The sequence below is a fragment of the Chiloscyllium punctatum genome, chromosome 5, assembly GCF_047496795.1.
Source record: "Chiloscyllium punctatum isolate Juve2018m chromosome 5, sChiPun1.3, whole genome shotgun sequence".
Taxonomy (NCBI): Eukaryota; Metazoa; Chordata; class Chondrichthyes; order Orectolobiformes; family Hemiscylliidae; genus Chiloscyllium; species Chiloscyllium punctatum.
The window spans coordinates 59745866-59767284 of NC_092743.1; the positions used below are offsets into that span (position 1 = coordinate 59745866).

Consider the following 21419-nt stretch of genomic DNA (forward strand, 5'->3'; position numbering starts at 1 on the left):
CATATTGCCTCACTGCTCGAGTCCTCCACAGTGTCCTCCTTCAGCACAGCTGTGAAATCCTCTCTGACCAGTAATGCAACTCCTCCACCCCTTTTACCTCCCTTTCTCTCCCACCTGAAGCATTGCTATCCTGGGAAATTTATGCTAATCATGATTTGGAGACGCCAGTGTTGGACTGGGGTTTACAAAGTTAAAAATCGCACAATACCAGGTTATGGTCCAACAGGTTTATTTGGAAGCATTAGCTTTTGGAGCACTGCTTCTTCATCAGGAAATTGTGGAGAATAAGATTGCTATAAATTCTGTGTCTTACAAAAGTTGACAGTGTGATGTAACTGAAATTATATATTGAAAAAGACCTGGATTGTTTGTTAAGTCTTTCATCTTTTAGAACAACCATATTGATTTCAGGTCTTTCAGATGTAAATCGCAAAACCTTTCTAAAAAGTTACTTTAACATTTGGTGTGATGTCGGCCGAGATAAGGTATTGAAGGTGTTAACTCCTTGTGAGGCTGTCTGTGCCACAATGGTCAGACTGATTCTAATCTAAAAAATGGATTTACAGAATCTTACATGGATTCATGCAGTTTTTGAGCAAAAGTAAAATGTAATTCTGCAAGTACAAATTCACCCCACAAACTTTTATGTGTACGTGTGCATGTGTGTGTGCATATATGTTGGGGGGTGAGGGTGGGGGTGATGTTATGAGTATCTGTGAGAGGATATATGTATGTCTGTGAGTGTGAGTTTCTGCGAGAGGGTGTGTGTGGGAGTGTATATGTGAGTGTATGAGAGAGAGTCTTGAGTGTGTGTGTGTGTGTGTGTGTGTGCGCACACATATAATGCAATGGGGGTCACCTGTAGTATGACATGAACCCAAGGTCCCGGTTGAGGCCATCCCCATGGGTGCCAAACTTGGCTATCAGCCTCTGCTTGGCCACTCATCCCAAGTACTTCTCGTGTAGGCGATTTCTACTGCCTTCCAAAGATACACAAAGCCATTTTTTTAGATTAGAATCAGTTTGATCATTGTGGAACAGACAGCCTCACAAGGAGTTAACACCTTAAATACCTTACCTGGGCCAACATGACACCAGTTGTTACTGTGCACTTGAGAATGTAACTTTTAAAAAAAGGTTTTGTGATTTACATATGCAAGAACTGAAACCAACATGGTCATTCTAAAAGATTAGAACATAGAACATAGAACAATACAGCGCAGTACAGGCCCTTCGGCCCTCGATGTTGCGCCGATCAAAGCCCACCTAACCTACACTAACCCACTATCCTCCATATACCTATCCAATGCCCGCTTAAATACCCATAAAGAGGGAGAGTCCACTACTGCTACTGGCAGGGCATTCCATGATCTTACGACTCGCTGAGTGAAGAACCTACCCCTAACATCAGTCCTATATCTACCCCCCCTTAATTTAAAGCTATGCCCCCTTGTAATAGCTGACTCCATACGCGGAAAAAGGTTCTCACTGTCAACCCTATCTAACCCCCTAATCATCTTGTACACCTCTATCAAATCACCCCTAAACCTTCTTTTCTCCAAAGAAAACAACCCCAAGTGCCTCAGCCTTTCCTCATAGGATCTTCCTACCATACCAGGCAACATCCTGGTAAACCTCCTCTGCACCCGTTCCAGTGCCTCCACATCCTTCCTATAGTATGGCGACCAAAACTGCACACAATATTCCAGAAGCGGCCGCACCAGAGTCTTATACAACTGCAGCATGACCTCAGGACTCCGGAACTCAATTCCTCTACCAATAAAAGCCAGTACGCCATATGCCTTCTTCACTGCACTATTTACCTGGGTGGCAACTTTCAGAGATCTGTGTACATGGACACCAAGATCCCTCTGCTCTTCCACACTACCAAGTAGTCTACCATTAGCCCAGTAATCCATCTTTTTATTACTCTTACCAAAGTGAATCACTTCACACTTAGCTACATTGAACTCCATTTGCCACCTTTCTGCCCAGCTCTGCAGCTTCTCTATATCCCGCTGTAACCTGCCATATCCTTCCTCACTGTCTACAACTCCTCCGACTTTCGTATCATCCGCAAACTTGCTCACCCAACCTTCTAACCCTTCCTCCAGGTCATTTATAAAAATGACAAACAGCAATGGTCCCAAAACAGATCCTTGCGGAACACCACTAGTGACGGCACTCCAAGATGAATCTTTGCCATCAACTACTACCCTCTGTCTTCTTCCAGAGAGCCAATTCCTAATCCAAATCTCCAACTCACCCTCAATGCCATATCTCTGTATTTTCTGCAGTAGCCTACCATGGGGGACCTTATCAAACGCCTTACTAAAATCCATATATACTACATCTACCGCTTTCCCCTCATCTACCTCCTTCGTCACCTTCTCAAAGAATTCAATAAGGTTTGTGAGGCACGACCTGCCCTTCACAAAACCATGCTGACTATCCTTGATCACATCATTCTTATCCAGATGTGCATAAATCCTATCCCTTATAATTCTCTCTAAGACTTTGCCCACAACAGAAGTGAGACTCACTGGCCTATAGTTACTAGGATTATCCCTACTCCCCTTCTTGAACAAGGGAACCACGTTTGCTAGCCTCCAGTCCTCTGGCACTACTCCTGTAGACAAAGAGGACACAAAAATCAAGGCCAATGGCTCTGCAATCTCCTCCCTTGCTTCCCAGAGAATCCTAGGATAAATGCAATCAGGCCCAGGGGACTTATCTATTTTCACCCTTGCCAGAATTTCCAACACCTCTTCTCTACATATCTCAAAGCCATCCATTCTACTTATTCGTGCCTCAGTATTCATATCGACAACAATGTCCTGTTCCTGAGTGAATACTGACGAAAAGTATTCATTCAGCGCCTCCCCAATCTCTTCAGCCTCCACACGCAACTTCCCATTACTATCCTTGATTGGACCTATTCCTTCCCTAGTCATTCTTTTATTCCTAACATACCTATAGAAAGCCTTAGGGTTTTCCCTAATCCTACCAACTAAGGACCTTTCATGTCCCCTCCTTGCTGCTCTTAGCTCTCTCTTCAGGTCCTTCCGGGCTACCTTATAACTCTCAATCGCCCCTATTGAACCTTCACGCCTCATCTTTACAAAGGCCGCCCTCTTCCATTTAACAAGGGATTCCAACTCCTTATTAAACCACGGCTCCTTCACACGACCCTTTCCTCCCTGCCTGATAGGTACGTACTTATCAAGGACACTCAATAGTTGCTCCTTGAACAAGTTCCACATATCAATTACGCTCTTGCCTTGGAATCTACTTTTCCAATCCACACATCCTAAGTCATGCCTCAACGCATCATAATTTCCCTGCCCCCAGCTATAACTCTTGCCCTGTAGTACACACTTATCCCTCTCCATCACTAGAGTAAAAATCACCGAATTGTGGTCACTGTCCCCAAAGTGCTCACCTACCTCTAGTTCTAATACCTGGCCTGGTTCGTTACCCAGAACCAAATCCAGTATGGCCTCACCTCTTGTTGGCTTATCTACATATTGTGTCAGGAAACTCTCCTGCACACATTGCACAAACACTGACCCATCTAACGAACTTGAGCTATAGCTTTCCCAATCAATATCAGGAAAGTTAAAGTCTCCCATAACAATCACCCTATTACTGTCACTCTTCTCCTGAATCATTAGAAACTTAACAAACAATCCGGGTCTTTTTCAGTTATATAATTTCAGTTACATCACACTGTAAACTTGTGCTATAAATTCTATGTCTTACAAGCTTATTCTCCACAATCACCTGATGAAGGAGCAGCGCTCTGAAAGCTAATGCTTCCAAATAAACCTGTTGGACTTTAACCTGGTGTTGTGATTTTTAACTTTATGCCAATCATGCGCTTCCCTCAACCAAGTCTCAGTATTAGCAATAACATCATACTCTCAGGTACTAATTCAAGCTCTAAGTTCATCTACCTTACCCTCTACACCACTTGCATTAAAACAAATGCACCTCAGACCACCAGTTCCTTTGTATTTATTGTCTGCTTCCTGCCTACTCTTACCCTTAGCTGAAAATGTGTTGCTGGAAAAGCGCAGCAGATCAGGCAGCATCCAAGGAGCAGGAGAATCGATGTTTCGGGCATGAGCCCTTCTTCAGGTCAGGATGCTGCCTGACCTGCTGCACTTTTCCAGCAACACATTTTCAGCTCTGATCTCCAGCATCTGCAGTCCTCACTTTGTCCTACTCTTATGCTTAGTCACGCTGACTTCATTATTACAGGCTTTAGTTGCTACCTCCTTACTGTCCACTAATCACCTCATTTGGTTCCCATCCCCCTGCCACATTAGGTTAAACCCTCCCTAACAGCGTTAGCAAAAGCACCCCCAAGGTCATTGGTTCCAGTCTGGCCCAGCTGTACCATCCAATTTGTTATAGTCCCACCTCCTCCCCCCATCCCCCTCCAAACTGGTCTCAATGTCCCAAAAATCTGAACCCCTCTCTCCAGCATCATCCCTCAAGCCACACTTTCATCCTACCTATTCTTTCATTTGTACTCTGACTCGCACGTGGCTCTGGTAGCAATCCTAAGGTTACCACCTCTGAGGTCCTACTTTGCAACTTAGCTCCTAACTCCCTAAATTCTGCTTGTAGGATCTCATCCCATTTTTTTTAACCTATATTATTGGTGCCCATATGCACCACGACAACTGGCTGTTCACCCTCCCCCTTCAGAATGTTCTGCATCCGATCAGTGTACTTGGGAGGCAACATACCATTCGGGAGTCTCCTTTTCAACCACAGAACTGCCTATCTACTCCCCTTACAATTGAATCCTCTATGACTATAGCCCTTCCACTCTTTTTCCTGCCCTTCTGTACAGCAGAGCCGGCCACGGTGCCATGAACCTGGCTACTGCTGCCTTCCCCTGGAAAGCCCTTTCACCCAATAGTATTCAAAATGGTATACCTGTTTTGCAGGGAAGTGACCGCAGGGAATATCTGCACTGCTTTCCTGCTCTTTCTCTGCCTTTTGGTCACCTATTCCCATTCTCTGTCAGCAATCCTAAACTATAGTGTGAGTGATTCACGAAATGTGCCATCCACAACCTCCTCATCATTGCGTATGCTCCAAAGTGAGTCCACCCGCAGCTCCAGAGCTGTCATGCAGTCTAACAAGAGTTGCAGCTGGACACACTTCCTGCATGTAAAGGAGTCAGGGACATCAGCCGCGTCCCTGAGCTCCCACATTGAGCAAGAGGAGCATAACGCGAGCCTGAGATCTCCTGCCATTTTTAAACTTAACTTAGATAAATGAAAAAAGAAAGAAAAGAAAAGTTTTTAATAATCACACGATAATTAAAGAAATAAAAACCCTTACCTTATTAACACATCAAAGACGCTTTTTTTTTGGTTTGGTTAGAGGAGGAGGGCAGATGAAAGATACTACACGTGTAATGTCTTTGGTTCAGCTGCTACACAAATATTTCGGTTCCCTCACCGTCCCAGAGTGCAATTCGACCACGCCCAGTCAGCACCTCGATCTCACTGCTCCCACCGCTGCTGCAAAAGAAGGTCGCTGACACTCGAGGGACGTTCTTTTAAGATGGAAATTTATCTTCCCGACAGCCCCCTGGTCCTCACTCTCACCACTCCCGCTGCTGCTGCCAATAAAGAGCAGTAGAGAATTTATGTCAAACTTTCATTGAATTTCATTAGACCATCTTGCACCACCACTAAGACCACCCATTTTCACCTCTGTAAAATTTCAAATTTGTCTTCATTTCATACAGTCATAGAGATGTACAGCATGGAAACAGACTCTTCGGTCCAACCTGTCCATGCCGACCAGATATCCCAACCCAATCTAGTCCCACCTGCCAGCACCCGGCCCATATCCCTCCAAACCCTTCCTATTCATATACCCATCCAAATGCTTCTTCTACGTTGCAATTGTACCAGCCACCACCACATCCTCTGGCAGCTCATTCCATACACGTACCACCGTCTGCGTGAAAAAGTTGCCCCTTAGGTCTCTTTTATATCTTTCCCCTCTCACCCTAAACATATGCCCTCTAGTTCTGGACTCCCCGACCCCAGGGAAAAGACTTTGTCTATTTATCCTATCCATGCCCCTCATAATTTTGTAAACCTCTATAAGGTCACCCCTCAGCCTCAGACGCTCCAGGGAAAACAGCCCCAGCCTGTTCAGTCTCTCCCTGTAGCTCAGATCCTCCAACCCTGGCAACATCCTTGTAAATCTTTTCTGAACCCTTTCAAGTTTCACAACACCTTTCCGATAGGAAGGAGACCAGAATTGCACGCAATATTCCAACAGTGGCCTAACCAATGTCGTGTACAGCCGCAACATGACCTCCCAACCCATGTACTCAATACTCTGACCATAAAGGAAAGCATACCAAATGCCTTCTTCACTATCCTATCTACCTGAGAATCCACTTTTAAGGAGCTATGAATCTGCACTCCAAGGTCTCTTTGTTCAGCAACATTCCCTAGGCCCTTACCATAAGGTGTATAAGTCCTGCTAAGATTTGCTTTCCCAAAGTGCAGCACCTCGCATTTATCTGAATTAAACTCCATCTGCCACTTCTCAGCCCATTGGCCCATCTGGTCAAGATCCTGTTGTAATCTGAGGTAACCCTCTTCGCTGTCCACTACACTTTCAATTTTGGTGTCATCTGCAAACTTACTAACTGTATCTCTTATGCTCATATCCAAATAATTTATGTAAATGACAAAGAGTAGAGGGCCCAGCACCGATCCTTGTGGTACTCCACTGGTCATGGGCCTCCTGTCTGAAAAACAACCCTCCATCACCACCCTGTCTTCTACCTTTGAGCCAGTTCTGTTTCCAAATGGCTAGTTCTCCCTGCATTCCATGAGATCTAACCTTGCTAATTAGTCACCCATGGGGAACCTTGTCGAACGCCTTACTGAAGTCCATATAGATCACATCTACTGCTCTGCCCTCATCAATCCTCTTTGTTACTTCCTCAAAAAACTCAATCATTTGTAAGACATGATTTCCCACGCACAAAACCATGTTGACTATCCCTAATCAGTCCTTTCCTTTCCAAATACATGTACATCCTGTCCCTCAGGATTCCCTCCAACAACTTGCCCACCACCGACGTCAGGCTCACTGGTCTAAAGTTCCCTGGCTTGTCTTTACCACCCTTCTTAAACAGTGGCACCACGTTTGCCAACCTCCAGTCTTCTGGCACCTCCCCTGTGACTATCGATGATACAAATATCTCAGCAAGATGCCCAGCAATCATTTCTCTAGCTTCCCACAGTGTTCTCGGATACACCTGATCAGGTCCTGGGGATTTATCTACTTTTAACCATTTCAAGACATCCAGCACTTCCTCCTGTGTAATCTGGACATTTTGCAAGATGTCACTATCTATTTCCCTACAGTCTATATCTTCCATATCCTTTTCCACAGTAAATACTGATGCAAAATATTCATTTAGTATCTTCCCCATTTTCTGTGGCTCCTCACAAAGGCCGCTTTGCTGATCTTTGAGGGGCCCTATTCTCTTCCTAGTTATCCTTTTGTCCTTAATATATTTGTAAAAACCCTTTGGATTGTCCTTAATTCTATTTGCCAAAGCTATCTCATGTCCCCATTTTGCCCTCCTGATTTCCCTCTTAAGTATGCTCCTACTTCCTTTATACTCTTCTAAGCATTCACTCGATCTATCCTGTCTATACCTGACATATGCTTCCTTCTTTTTCTGAACCAAACCATCAATTTCTTTAGTCATCCAGCATTCTCAATACCTACCAGCCTTCCCTTTCACCCTGACAGGAATATACTTTCTCTGGATTCTTGTCATCTCATTTCTGAAGGCTTCCCATTTTCCAGTCGTCCCTTTACCTGCAAACATCTGCCTCCATTCAGCTTTCGAAAGTTCTTGCCTAATACCGTCAAAATTGGCCTTTCTCAAATTTAGAACTTCAACTTTTAGATCTGGTCTATCCTTTTCCATCACTATTTTAAATCAAATAGAATTATGGTCGCTGGCCCCAAAGTGTTCCCCCACTGACATCTCAGTCACCTGCCCTGCCTTATTTCCCAAGAGTAGGTCAAGGTTTGCACCTTTTCTAGTAGGTACATCCACACACTGAATCAGAAAATTGTTTTGTACACACTTAAGAAATTCCTCTCCCTCTAAACCATTAACAGTATGGCAGTCCCAGTCCCAGTCCCAGTTGGAAAGTTAAAATCCCCTACCATAACTACCCTATTATTCTTACAGATAGCTGAGATCTCCTTACAAGTTCATTTCTCAATTTCCCTCCGACTATTGGGGGCTCTATAATACAATCTCACTAAGGTGATCATCCCTTTCTTATTTCTCAGTTCCACTCAAATAACTTCCCTGGATGTATTTCCGGGAATATCTTCCCTCAGCACAGCTGTAATGCTATCCCTTATCAAAAATGCCACTCTCCCTCCTTTCTTGTCTCCCTTTCTATCCTTCCTGTCTGCTGCTGTAATCTGCATCTTTGAGTTTATCTGTAATTCAACTACCCTTGTCCTAACTCTCAGAAAGACTCTTTCACGCAACTTTGCTCACTGACTGACTTTTACTTCTAGTTAACCAATGCATAAACGTTTAAAGTTTACATGTTTGTATACGCATTCTCTCCCCATTGGCCACCTTTCTATTTCTGTAATCTCCAACCCTCCGCTCTGAGATGTCTGAATTTCTCCAATATTAGTCTCTCTGGTATGCTTGATTTAAAATTTTCTCCAGTTGCTGGCCCTTCAGCTGCCTAGGCTCTCTGCTTTTCCTTCTCCTCTTTGCTTCTTTAAGTAGTTCATTAAAATCTACCCTTTGACTTAGCTTTTGTGTATCTTCCCTAATATATGGCTCAGTATCAAATTTTGTTTTTTTAAACATTTCTGTAAAGAACCTTTATCATGTTAAAGACACCATACAAATGCAGGCTGTTGGGTGCCAGTGACCCTTCAAACATACTGGTTTTGATTTTTCACATTTGTTGATTAAAAGTACAGAATTATATACCATATAGAAGGTCATTTGTCATACCAGTTCCAAAATATGTCTTGTTAGAATCTTTGTTAACATTTGCACATTCATTTAATGACATTCATTTTGTAGAAAATCCCTTACACAATGGTTTTTATTTAACTGATGGCATTGTAAATTTTGACTTTTTTTCCCCTGTAGTATCTACACTAAAGGAGCAACTTGAGGACTTAAAGAAAATGAACCAGAATTCTCACATTTCAAATGAGAAAGTAGTTCAATTACAAAAACAAGTAAGTTCCAAACCCATATACAGAAGTTCATCAAAATCAAATAAAGCAAGGTATGACTAAACAATGTGATTGTATTGTTCATAGTTAGAAGAAGCAAATGCTCTACTGCGATCTGAATCAGACACAGCAGCGAGGTTGCGGAGGAGCCAAACTGACTTAACAAAGGCCATGAGCCAATTGGAGATTGTAAATAGTGAACTGCTGGAGAGAAACCGAGCTTTAGAAAATGCCAAACTGCAACTGGAGAAGGATATTATCCAGCACCAATCTGCTTTGGAATCTGAAAGAAGAGTTCGCAACCAGGGCTCAGAGATGATCAGTGATTTGCAAGGTAAGCAATATATGGAAATTGATATTTGTTAAGGTACTTAAGGATATCTATCCATTTGTGATCTTTGGACCAGTTCCTTCCTTAATTCCAACAGAGAAATTTGTCTCCTTTTCCTCTGGTTTCTTCCTCCTTCCAAGAATAACTATTGTTTGATCAGCGTCACGGTGGCATTGAGGAACTCCTTGAAGTAGCATGCTCAATCAATCTGTAGTGTTGCTTTTTCTATAACTTAAACATATTTTTTTAAATCAACCTGTTCAGAGATGTTATTACACACCTCTGGAGCATGTGGGACTTGAAGCCAGATCTCTCAGTCTACGAGTATTGTCACCTCTGTGCCACAAGAGCCTGTAAGCATACTGCACCTGGGACTCCCAGGCGCTCTCCTATCCAAGTATTAATCAGGTCTGAGTCTGCTTAGCTTCCGAGATCGGACTAGATCAAGGGTTTTCAGATTAGTATGGACATAGTCTTGCTCCTTTCTGGAGGGAACATGCTGTAGTCATCATGTAAGTCGCTGTCCCAGATTTCGCTCATGGTGGCAAGTACCAAATTTCCACAGACCTGTCAATGAAGATTTCTTTTTCACATTCATCTTTAGCGTGGCATCCCTTGCAGGGTTTCTGTGAACGGCAATGCCTTATTAGAATGCCTATAGCATGGAAGGAGGCCATTTGGCCTATTGGATCTGCACCAACCCACAAAAGAGCATCCCATCCAGACGCAGCCCCCAACCCAATAAACCTGCATTTTTATATGGCTAATCCACCTAACCTGTACGTGCCTGGTCACTAGACAATTTAGCGTGACCAGTCCACCTAACCTGCATGTCCTTGGACTATGGGAGGAATCTGAAACTCCACACAGACAAGAGGAGCACGTACAAACTCCATACAATCACCAAGGGCTGCAGTCAAACCTAGGTTCCTGGTGCTGTGAGGCAGCAGTGCTAACCACTGAGCCACATGCTTTCCAAGCAACTAAGATGAAAGTCCTTGTGGAGACACTAATACTGCAAAATTGGAATCCATACTGCCAATTTGGTAGTACAGGTGCTGTTTCGGGACCACAATGATGCCTATGTGTATGCATAGACTTTTGGGATAGTCATGCCTAGTTGGTTGTTGGCATGTGCACAACGACTGCTATTAGAAACAGGGCAAGCAGATCATGATGTGCTCAATGATTTAATGGCAGTGATATCATGTCCTTTTAATCTTCAGTGCTCCAGATAATGGCTCCTCTTAACCTTACACAGTTGAATAATCATTCAACAGTGGGAAGATCTTTCATCTAATCCATTTAAAAGAATCATCAACTGTTTACAAATTAATTGCTGGTTAATATATGCCACCTGTTGCTCTGATTCTACCATAAGTTGATATTTTGTGTAGATTGAAGTTGTAGAAGTCTAGTTGGATTGGTATGGCAGCTATTGAAGAAGCTTTACTGACTTTAAGACATATGCATCTACTCGTTGCTCCCAGACATTGGTGCAGTTCCCTACAGTTCAATATAATTTGATTAAGGACCAAAGGGCATGCAGAGCAGGGCAGGTTGTTGAGAAGAGTAGATATCATGTAAACTCTCTCTTAGCAGGAGAGCATGTCAGTCCAGGATGTTTTTGAAGTTATTCTCCTAGCTGAATCTCAGGCAGGAAAAATAGTTCAATATCTATGCTTCTGTAAAGGCAGCCTATTAAAATCGCTCTTCTCCTGCAGCATCAAAACAGGTGAAAGTTCCATTGTCATTGGCTATCAAGGTAACAAGGATGATGTTACCTATCTGGCTGCTTTGAGATTGAAGTTGGATGTACTTGCAATAACACTAGCTTGTCATCTGCTGTGGCATAGGGGTGGTCACTGGTGCCCTCTATTCATTGACCCTTAATGAAATTTTGTTCTCTTCGCTAGAGGAATACAGACATATAACTGATGACTTCAGTAGGATTGCTGGTGAATTTCGCTTTTCAGGCAGCATAGATCATCTGTGCTCCACATTGAAACCAGCTAGTGGTATGGCCATAGACAGAGAATCATGTGGATCAGTGCCTGATACCTTGCCAGCAATCAGGGTGTCTTCATTCTGTGGTAGTTTATTGTACCATTTGCATTTGAATCATTGCAGCAAACCAAAGTGTGGCTATTGGGCAATGTGCTTTTAGCTACTAATCAATTCCTATGCATTTCTTTGTCACTCTCATTCCTTTTCTATTGAATTTCCTCCCTACTTTCACCATTCAGCTTGATTCTCTATTGTTTTATGAACTTCACATTTCATAAGATATCATTTTCAGGCTTACTATATTTTGAGTCATCCAGTGAGTTCCAGCTTTGGATACCCTTCCTTTCCCCAATGTGAGTGTGTTCATACTCTCATATGAATGTTTGTTTAAAGGCCTCTCATCGTTCAATTACTGTTCAATCTATAATGTTTTTGATTCCAATCCAGTTGGTCCAGATTTCAACTCACTGAAAGTCGCTGTATCCCAATGGAATATTTGTATAGTTGAGTCTTTTTTTGCCTTTTCTGTAATTATTCTAAACCTAATGGCATTATTGTAATTGTTCCTATGCAAATATAAGCCATTGCTCCTCAAATGCTGTTTGAAACCTGTTCCACTAGCCCTGTTTCATTCACCAGAAGTAGATCCAGTATTATTTCCTTCCTCTGTGAACTGGTTACATGCTGTTTAAGAAAGTTCTTTCAATGCATTTGATCAATTCAGCCGCTGTCTTCTGTTAGATTCATAGTTTCTTAGCTCTAACCCCCAGACGCTTATAGGAATAAGCAATAAATGGATCTGTGCTTGGAAGCCAGCTTTGGATACTTTAATGATGTAGGTTAGGAAACTATATGTAATACCTCCAAATTTGCAAACAACACAAAACTAGATGGGAGAATGAACTGTGAGGATGATGCAGAGATAGTTCATTGTGCTTTGGACAAGTTGAGTGAATGGGCAAATGCATGACAGATGAAGTATGATGTGGAAAAATGTGAGGTTATCCACTTTTATAGCAAAAACACAAAGGCAGATTAAGATATAAATGGCAACAGATTGGAAAAGGAGGAGGTGCAGCAAGACCTTGATGTTTTAGTACGCCAGTTGCTGAAAGTAAACATGCACATGCAGTAGGCAATGAAGATGGTATGCAGTATATTTGTCTTCCTAGCGAGAGGATTCGAGTAGAGGAGCAGGGCTGTCTTGAAATTGTACAAAGCCTTGGTGAGACCACACCCAGTGTATTGTGTACAGTTTTGATCTCATTTCCTGAGGAAGGGTATTCTGTGTAGAACATGTTCTTTCTTTCTTTACACGACAGTAGATAGAAATGGTGCATCAAGCCAGGTCAAGTGAGAATAGAGGTGCAAAAGCAATAAAAGAAAAAGCATTTAATTTTTTAAGGGTATGGAAGGACATTATGTGGTAGTGATGCTAAGGAGGGAAGTTATAAATGATAAACAAATGAACAAGAACATCAGAGTAAAACCTCATTAACTTCCTTGTAATAAGATTAAATCATAATTGAAGTGTTATACTTTATTTAAGTAAGGATGTAAATAAGTTTATTTTGACAGTACAGAAGAAATCTGTCCCTTGGATCTCGTAGTTCTTTGCTGCAGCAATCCAGATGTTAAATCCAAACTGCAATAATTTCTCCCTCGAGCATTTTTAAATTTTCCTTTGTTGCAGTTTTTCAAAAACATGTTTCCTTTGCAAGATGTAATGGTCTTTACCCCAACCACTTGAGGTGAATCCTCCACAGATTGATTCCTTAATCTTTCCTCACGATTAGCAATCATTCGATGCAAACCCATTTCTCATCCTGTATCACATAGATTTTTCCTTCTTCTATTGGTGTCAACTCAAATTTTTTTTTATAGTTTTCACTTTTCAGCTATCTTGCCCTTTAGATACATGTTGACAGACATTAGAATTCCTGCCAGTGCCTCATCCAAATAGCCATTCTATTATGAAGTGTGATGATGATCATCAGAATAGTTTCACAATAAAGTTTGATTTTGAGTACTTTGGGCAAGACTTGCTGAAGAGACTTTATAAATAGGAATAGTAATTTGCTTCATGGCTCAAGGAGCGAGGTCATTGGTAACACACTTGAGAATTTGCTTTCACAGCTCAGACCATGGAACAGACTTGGGATCCATTGTCTGTTTGCATTAATATTGTACTGGGTGTTGGCTTTTTCTATAAAGTGTCTGGAGTTGGGGGTGAATTTTGTTGGATTAGACTTTTATTCAGTTCTCTAAGTGCAATGAATAATGAGATAATGACAATTTTTTTTTTCAGCTCGGACCACTTCTTTACAAGAAGAACTGAAAATGATCAAAATTAACCTTTCAAAAGCAGAGATGGAGAAGAAACAGGCACACGACAAGCTTAGCAATCTGGAAAAGGTAATTGATGAAGAATTTGGATAATACCTGACAAAAGATCATCAATCTGAAATGTTAACTCTGTTTCTCTCTCCATAGCTGTTGCCAAACCTGCTGAGTATTCTCGGCACTTCAGCTTTACTTCATACAAACTGGGCTAACCATCTAGTATTTGGAAAATAAAAGTATAAGAATCAAAACTAAGTTCTTAAAAGAAAAACACAAAATGTTTTATGAAATAATAAGGTGATTTATTCATACTATGGACAGATAGTCATCAACAATTCACTTACTTACCTCTCTCACACAGCAATTTTAATTCCATAATTATAAAACACAAATGCTTAAATTCAGACAAAATTAATTTTCTCAGTGTTCAGCACTACTCTGAATATTTCACTGTCAGCGTCAAAGGAAACATTAGATCCTTCTCTACATTTTCAGTATAATTGGGTGGAATTCTGTGAAGCGTTAGCACTTGTTCTTGGCACTAAGAACTAAAGAGCTAGTGAGAACCCACTTCTGAGAAGGCCAACTGCACCTTTTGCCACTTAGGCACTTAACAGGCCGACAATGGGCCTTCTCCCACATTCAAGTATTTGTAGTCCCGGCTGCTGAGAGCTGCCAGCCATTTGAAGTCCAGCACTCCTCTTGTGTGATCGGGGAGCTAATGGCTGCTGGAGGTGGTACGCTCACCCAGCCTTCAGACCATGGCAGACTCCATGCCACAGTGAATATGGTTGTGAGGTGGTGGGGAGGAGTTAGTCACAAGAACAGGAGTTAAGATTTTTCTCCTCCTGATGCTGTGCCCCTCCAGCGAGCACAGAGTGTCTTTGATAAAGGGAGCCCTGACCTTTGCTTGAGCTATGTGTTTGCTTGTCGTAGTCCCTGCATGATGGCTTCCTCACCTGCATACTAGTGCCAGTGTGATGAGGTTCTTCAGGTAAGGAGAAATGTATTCAATCAAAAGCAAGTGAATCTTTGCAATTCTGTGCCCCAGAAATCTGTAGATGCTTAATCATCGAGTATGTTCAAGACAGAGATAGATGGATTTCCAGATATTCAAAGCATTAAGAGATTTGGTGGTGTAAGAGAAGATCACCATTTTCTCATTGAATCATGGAAGAGGCTCAAAGGAATGAATGATCTATCCCTGATCCCATTTCTTATTTTCTTATTAACTGTCCGCTTAAGGGTCCAATTGATGGCAGAGCAGTAAAGCCATTCATGAACTTTTCCATCGCTAACTTCATTAAAGTTAAGGCTGGAAAATAATATCATCACCTCAACCCACACAATTAAATGTCTGCCAAACCTTCCTCAGGGAAGAGTATAAGATACTAGCCATTATTGCAGTTTCAGTATTTGTTGAAACATTAAATAGTTCATGATGGATGATTTCAGAAGCTCTTTCTTCTTGAGTGAAAATAAAAATAAAACTTGGCAATTCTACTCAACTTTTATGTTTTCCAATGTTTTTCAAGAAATGGGTAATATTTTTTATTGTTTGCATTAAAAAAAAACTTTCAGTGGGTCAGGTTGCTTACTTAAGGGTGCCAGTTGTACTTTAGTGTTTCTGCAACACATTAGTGGTTGTTTTTCGGTAGCACCATGTTCACATACCTGATCTATTGCCAATATTGTATTCTGGATCTAATATGTAATGTTGGTGAAGATCACAACTGAAAGCTCCTTTAAAGAGTCTTGTACTGTTAATTGCAGCGCTTGTTTTGGGTACTATCACTCTGTCAAATTTTTGACTTTTTGTTGTGATCTTGATCTCCCCCAGCCCTTACTGAGCATTAAAATATCATATTTCAGTAATTGATGGACATGGAACAAGTAAAATAAGAAAAGAAATAAATGATGTATGAAAGAAAGTTGGGGAGCCATACAACCAGTTGCTGAAATTAAGCATTCAGGCACAGCAGGCAGTAAAGGCAGCAAATATATTTTAGAATTTGAGTACAAATGTGGGGATGCCTTGTTGAAATTATACAGGGCTTCGGTGAGACCACACCTGGAGTATTATATGCAGTTTTGGCATCCTCATCGGTGGATGGATGTCCTGGCTATGGAGGGAGTGCAACAGAGGTTTACCAGACTGCTTCCTCGGATGGCAGAATTTGACCCATCAAGGGAGACTGGGTCGGTCAGGACTATGTTCACTGGAGTTTAGGAGAAAGCTGGGTTTTTCATAGAAACCTGCAAAATTCTTATTAGACAGAGTAAACGCAGGAAGGCTGTTCCCAGTGACAGGAGAGTCTGGAAAAAGGGGTTGCAGTTTAAGGATATGGGATAGGTCATTTAAGGGCTGAGTTGAGAAGAAATTTCTTCTTCCGGTGGTGATGTTCTGGGATTCTCTGCCACAGAACGCAGTTGAGGCTAAAACATTGAATGTTTTCGAGAAGAAGTTAGACGTTTCCTAAGGCTAAAGGGATCAAAGAGTGTACGTGGAGGAAGTAGGAATTGGTACTGAATTTGAAGATAAACCATGATTATATTGGATGGTGAGCAGGCTCGATGGGCTGAATGGCCTGCTACCATTTTCCATGTTTCCACTTATAATATATATTCATCACATTATTTCTTGGAATTTTGATTTACAACATCAACAGGGATACAATGCTTGCAGTGCCATAGGATCCCTTCATAGGCCAAAGTAGCCTCCCTTCACTCCTGGTGGGGGTAGTCAGATGCCAACTGCTCTCTGACAGTTAATGTAAAATATCATTCCACTAAAATTGGTTGAGATTGACCACAGGTCTTTGGTGGAATTTGCCAACAAACAGACACACATTTCGCTTTCATGTATATCCAGATATCCTAGATCAGCAATATTTTCTTTTGGAATAATATCTCGGATGTTTTTACTTGAAATTAATGATGTTAGTTTCCTTAATGCTTTAACAATTCCAGTGTTTATACTTTTTTCCAAAAGTAGAAGTGTTTCTTAATTAAGTCCACAACATAGCGTATGGACAACAACAACAATATAAAAGCTGACTCCTTAAATATTGTGGAGAAAAATATCCAAGTTGTAAAATGAACTTTACACAAGAGCTTGCTTAAATAAAATTACATTTGTCAATGAATATCTAGTCCTGAATCCTTCTATATCTTGGTATGAGAACGGGTAGCTTTTCGTAACTATCGCAAGTATCTGATCAAATCCAGTAATAATGGTATTTACATCTGAGAAAGCACATGCCTTTACTTGACACTTTTCATATCAGTACAGTTCATGTTGGTAATTTTATGTGAACAATTGTAGAAATCTTTGTCATTTTCAGTTCCACCAAATAAAACAATGGTACCATTGCTTACTTAGTCTGTTATGCTTACTGTGTATAATAATTCTGAGATTTGTTTTCACAGGAAAAGAATAATATGGAAATAGACTTGAATTACAAAAATAAAATGTTACAACAACGGCTAGATCAAGAAATTACAGAGCACAAAGTAACTAAAGCAAGATTGGTAGATGAGTATGAGTCAATAGAAGAAGCGAGGTCGGTGGCCATGAGCGGTTAGTATTTGCTAAGATTATTTTACATGCAAGTAAATTCAAGTATATCAGTTTAAATCTGCGACCAACCTGTTACAACCAGCACATGCAAGTCACATCAGGCTTTTCCACTCATAATTGAATAAATTGTTGAATCGTGTCAGCTCTAACCCTGATACAAGTATACTGATAAATACCCAAGATGAAGTTCATCGTTTAGTGGAATTTTTAGGCTGGCTTAATATGAGTTTTCCTTTCCTGGTAGAATGGTTTAGAAGGACCATTCAAAGTGTTAACAAAGGCCAGTAAATACTTACAGAATATTCATCAACAATTTTGCTCTCTGGCTGTTGTTCTAAATGGTTTCAACTTTTTTTTTACGACATGAATGCTGAAAGATATTAGCCATGTTAGTGTGCATTTTTTTTAAAAGTATGAATGTATAGAAAATTCAGCTTTTAATATGTGTATGAAGAAGCTTTGATCTGGACTGAATAGAACAACTACTTCTAGCATCAATTTACTTTTATGACTTCCTAATATAATTGTACAACTGTGAAGTCTGAAATATTATATTTCCCACTTGTTTGGCTCTTACAGGTAATCAAACTCTAGCCAATTATTGAAAAATAAACTCAATCCTGCCTAACCCCCACCTCAACTATTATAACTTTACTTGCAGTTGCCAATTTCTAAAGTTTCATTTGGTGGCTTCATTGATACACTGCCATGACCTGTAGTTGTATTAATTAAGTCATGTCATTTTAATATTGGCATTGTCTTAAAAATAATTTTATACTAATTTGTTCAGAAATGGATAACAAGCTGAAAGAGGAGAGAATGTCCAGACAGAGAGCAGAGAATTATGTGATGGAAGTGGAGAAAAAGCTTTCTATGTTGGAAGTTGACTTAAAGCAGTTCCAACAAAAAGTGGAACAGCTGAGTAAGCAGAAAGAGAGATTGGAGGATGAGGTAAGAGGATAAAAAGCAATGTTAATAACCATTATGGATTTTTTAAAAAGTGTGTATCATTTATTTTAGCATTTGAATCCAACGATGGGTATATCAGAAAACACCATAAAGATAAATGTGCATTCTATACCCTTTATAACTGCAGAGACACTCAAACCTGAGTGAAGCATATAGTTAATTTTTATGAAAACTGGTACTGTTACATTACTTTCATTTCTATAACATGCATATTGCTGGGAATTTGTTTTTAAGAATAATTTTGTGGAACTAAACTTTTATAACTTTTACTATTGGAGGAGGTGAAGGAAGAGCTACTAGAGTTTCAAAAGAGGTATAGAGTTGAACACAGACTTAAAGCCCTTAGTATCTCAAGGGAAGGCATATTTAGAAAGTAATTTAAATGACATCCCACTTGTCAAAAGATCCATCCAAAATAGTTGGAATTGACTGAGGGGATTATAGATCTATTACCAATGTCTCAAAGGCAGAGAAATAGTAAGTTAATAGATGGAGTTTGACTAAGGAAGAAAGTAATGAAGTATAAATCAGTATTGAACTATATATATGTGAATACACACAGAATACTTAATAAAATCAGGGAGTTACAAGCACAACTTGCCTTGTGGGATTATGATGATGTGGTGATGAGAGAGATCTGGCTTAAGGTTGAATGTTAAATATTTATGATTACACAGCATTCAGAAAAGATGGACAAGGAAACAAAGGGGTGAGGCGGAGCTTTTGATTAAGAAAAGTATTGCAGTACAGGAGCAAGAGGCTTCAAGGGCAGAATTGATTTGGCTAGAGCAAGGGAACAAGAAGGGTGTAATTGCATTGCTCAGTATGATCTGTAGACTACCAATTATTGGGAAGTGTGCATAGAAGCTACAAAAAAATTACAGAGAGATGGTCACATTGTAGAGTAGTTACATTGTGGGACTTCAATTATCCAATATAGACTGGGATAGTGGTCATGGAAGAAAAGTAAAGTATGAGTAATCCTTGATTGTATTCAGGAATCTTTCCTACAGCGGTATGTGTCAATAAAACGAGAAAGAAAATACTGTTAGACCTGGATCTTGGGCATGAGGTGAGCCAAGTAGAGTAAGTAACAGTGTGGGAACATTAAGGGGTGAGTGATCATTGTATCATAAGAGTAGGATGACAGTGGAAGATAACAGTCGTCAATTCAGAGTAAGAAAAAAACAATTAGTAGAGCAATGGCACAAGAATAGAGCTGGGTCAGATGGACTGGAATCAAATGTTGATGGGAAAATTAGCTGAACAATAGGTTGCCTTTGGATATAAGTTTTTTTTTGGGCACAGTCAAGTTATATTCTCCCAAAAGGGAAAGGGAGAACAACAACTCCGGAGATCCCTAGATAACAAAAGATAAAAGTTAAAGAAGAAAAGTGTGCTTTTGTCAGGTGCCAGGTAGTAAGTACATTTGAGAGTCAAACTAAAACAGAAGGTTCAGTATGGAGAACCAAAGATGATAATGGAAAAAAAAACTGGTAGTGAACATGAAGGAAAATTGCAAAGTCTTCAGTAAGTGTATCAAAAGCAAAAAGATCAATTAGGGACTAGAAAGAACCTTGAAACATGCAGGCAAGGAACGTGGCCAAAATGATAAATTAACATTTTGCATCTATCTTTACCTGCAAGGCAAATGTTGTTTGGCCATGGAGACAGAGGAAGATATTCAGTCATTAGTCAGGTTTAGAATTGGTATAGTAAGAATAGCGTAGGCACCAGGGTCATAAGGTACAGGTGTAGGACCAGAAGTAGGTCATTTCATCCTAGTATGTCTGCTCCACCATTCCATAAGATCATAACTGATGTGACTGCCCTCAAATCCACTTTCCTGTCTTTTCCAACAAAGGGTAGCAGACTTTCTGCAATCATCCTGTCAAGTTCCCTAAGAATCTTGTATGTTTCATTAAGGTGCTTATCATTCTTCAAAACGCCATTGGTACAGGCCTTGCCTACTCAATTTCTCTTTCGACGACAGTCTTTCCTTACCCAGGATCAAATGAATGAACCTTCTCTGGACTGCCTCAATACCAGTCTATCTTTTAGATAAAGGGACAAAACCAAGTTTTGCATCTTCTGCATACTTTTTGTGTCATTCTCAGCACTTGCCCAATCATCTATTTTTGTGTCATCTGTAAATTTCGCTATAATATATTCACATTCCTCATCCAAGTTATTAACATAATTCGTTAGCCAATCTTCAAAGCCTGGTAATATACTACCTCCACCATCAGGGGCTGTTACTTTTTTCAGTAGGCTAATGTGTAGTATCTTATTAAATAGCTTCTGGAAATCCAAATATGTTGCATCTATTGCTTTCCAATCATCTATCCTGATTGTTACCTCCTCGAAGAATTCTAATGAATTTGCTGGGCAAGATTATTTCCCCTATCATGCTGATTTTGCTTGATCAAATTACGTGTTTTTAAATGCTCTACTATACACAATTTATAATAAAGCATTAACTTTTCCCAATAATAGATGTTAAGTTAACTACCCTATAATATGTTTTTTTCTCATCATTCTTTTTTAAGTAAGGAATTGATTTGGCAGTTTTCCAATCTGCTGAGACTTTCTCAGAATCTAAGGATTCTTGCAAGATTGGTGATCCACTACCTCTGTCGTGCAAGTTGAAATTTTAGAAGTACTGGCAATAATCTTCGAATCTTCCCCAAACTCAGGAGTTGGACTGGACAATTGCAAACATTGTGCCCTTGTTCACAAAAGATTGCAAGGACCTAGCAATTAAAGACTAGTCAGTTTAACTTCAAGAAGCTGGAAGAATTAATTATTGCGGATAGCATGAATAGAGACACAGAGTCATGGAAAAATGTGGGTTAACCATGCTGAGGCAAACTCATGATTATTTGCGGGAGTATT

At 40.4% G+C, this 21419-nt stretch overlaps 1 protein-coding gene across 3 annotated transcripts in view; it reads left to right on the forward strand.

Moving 5' to 3' along the window:
• The window catches only part of rock1 (Rho-associated, coiled-coil containing protein kinase 1), a 205184-nt gene that overhangs the window by 116065 nt on the left and 67700 nt on the right, over window positions 1-21419 (forward strand). For all 3 annotated transcript variants that reach the window (XM_072570409.1, XM_072570407.1, XM_072570408.1), the window contains 5 exons: window positions 9206-9297; window positions 9382-9628; window positions 13941-14047; window positions 17405-17555; window positions 18346-18506. In XM_072570409.1, the coding sequence (XP_072426510.1) occupies window positions 9206-9297; window positions 9382-9628; window positions 13941-14047; window positions 17405-17555; window positions 18346-18506 (758 nt within the window). The remainder of the gene's footprint in view (window positions 1-9205; window positions 9298-9381; window positions 9629-13940; window positions 14048-17404; window positions 17556-18345; window positions 18507-21419) is intronic.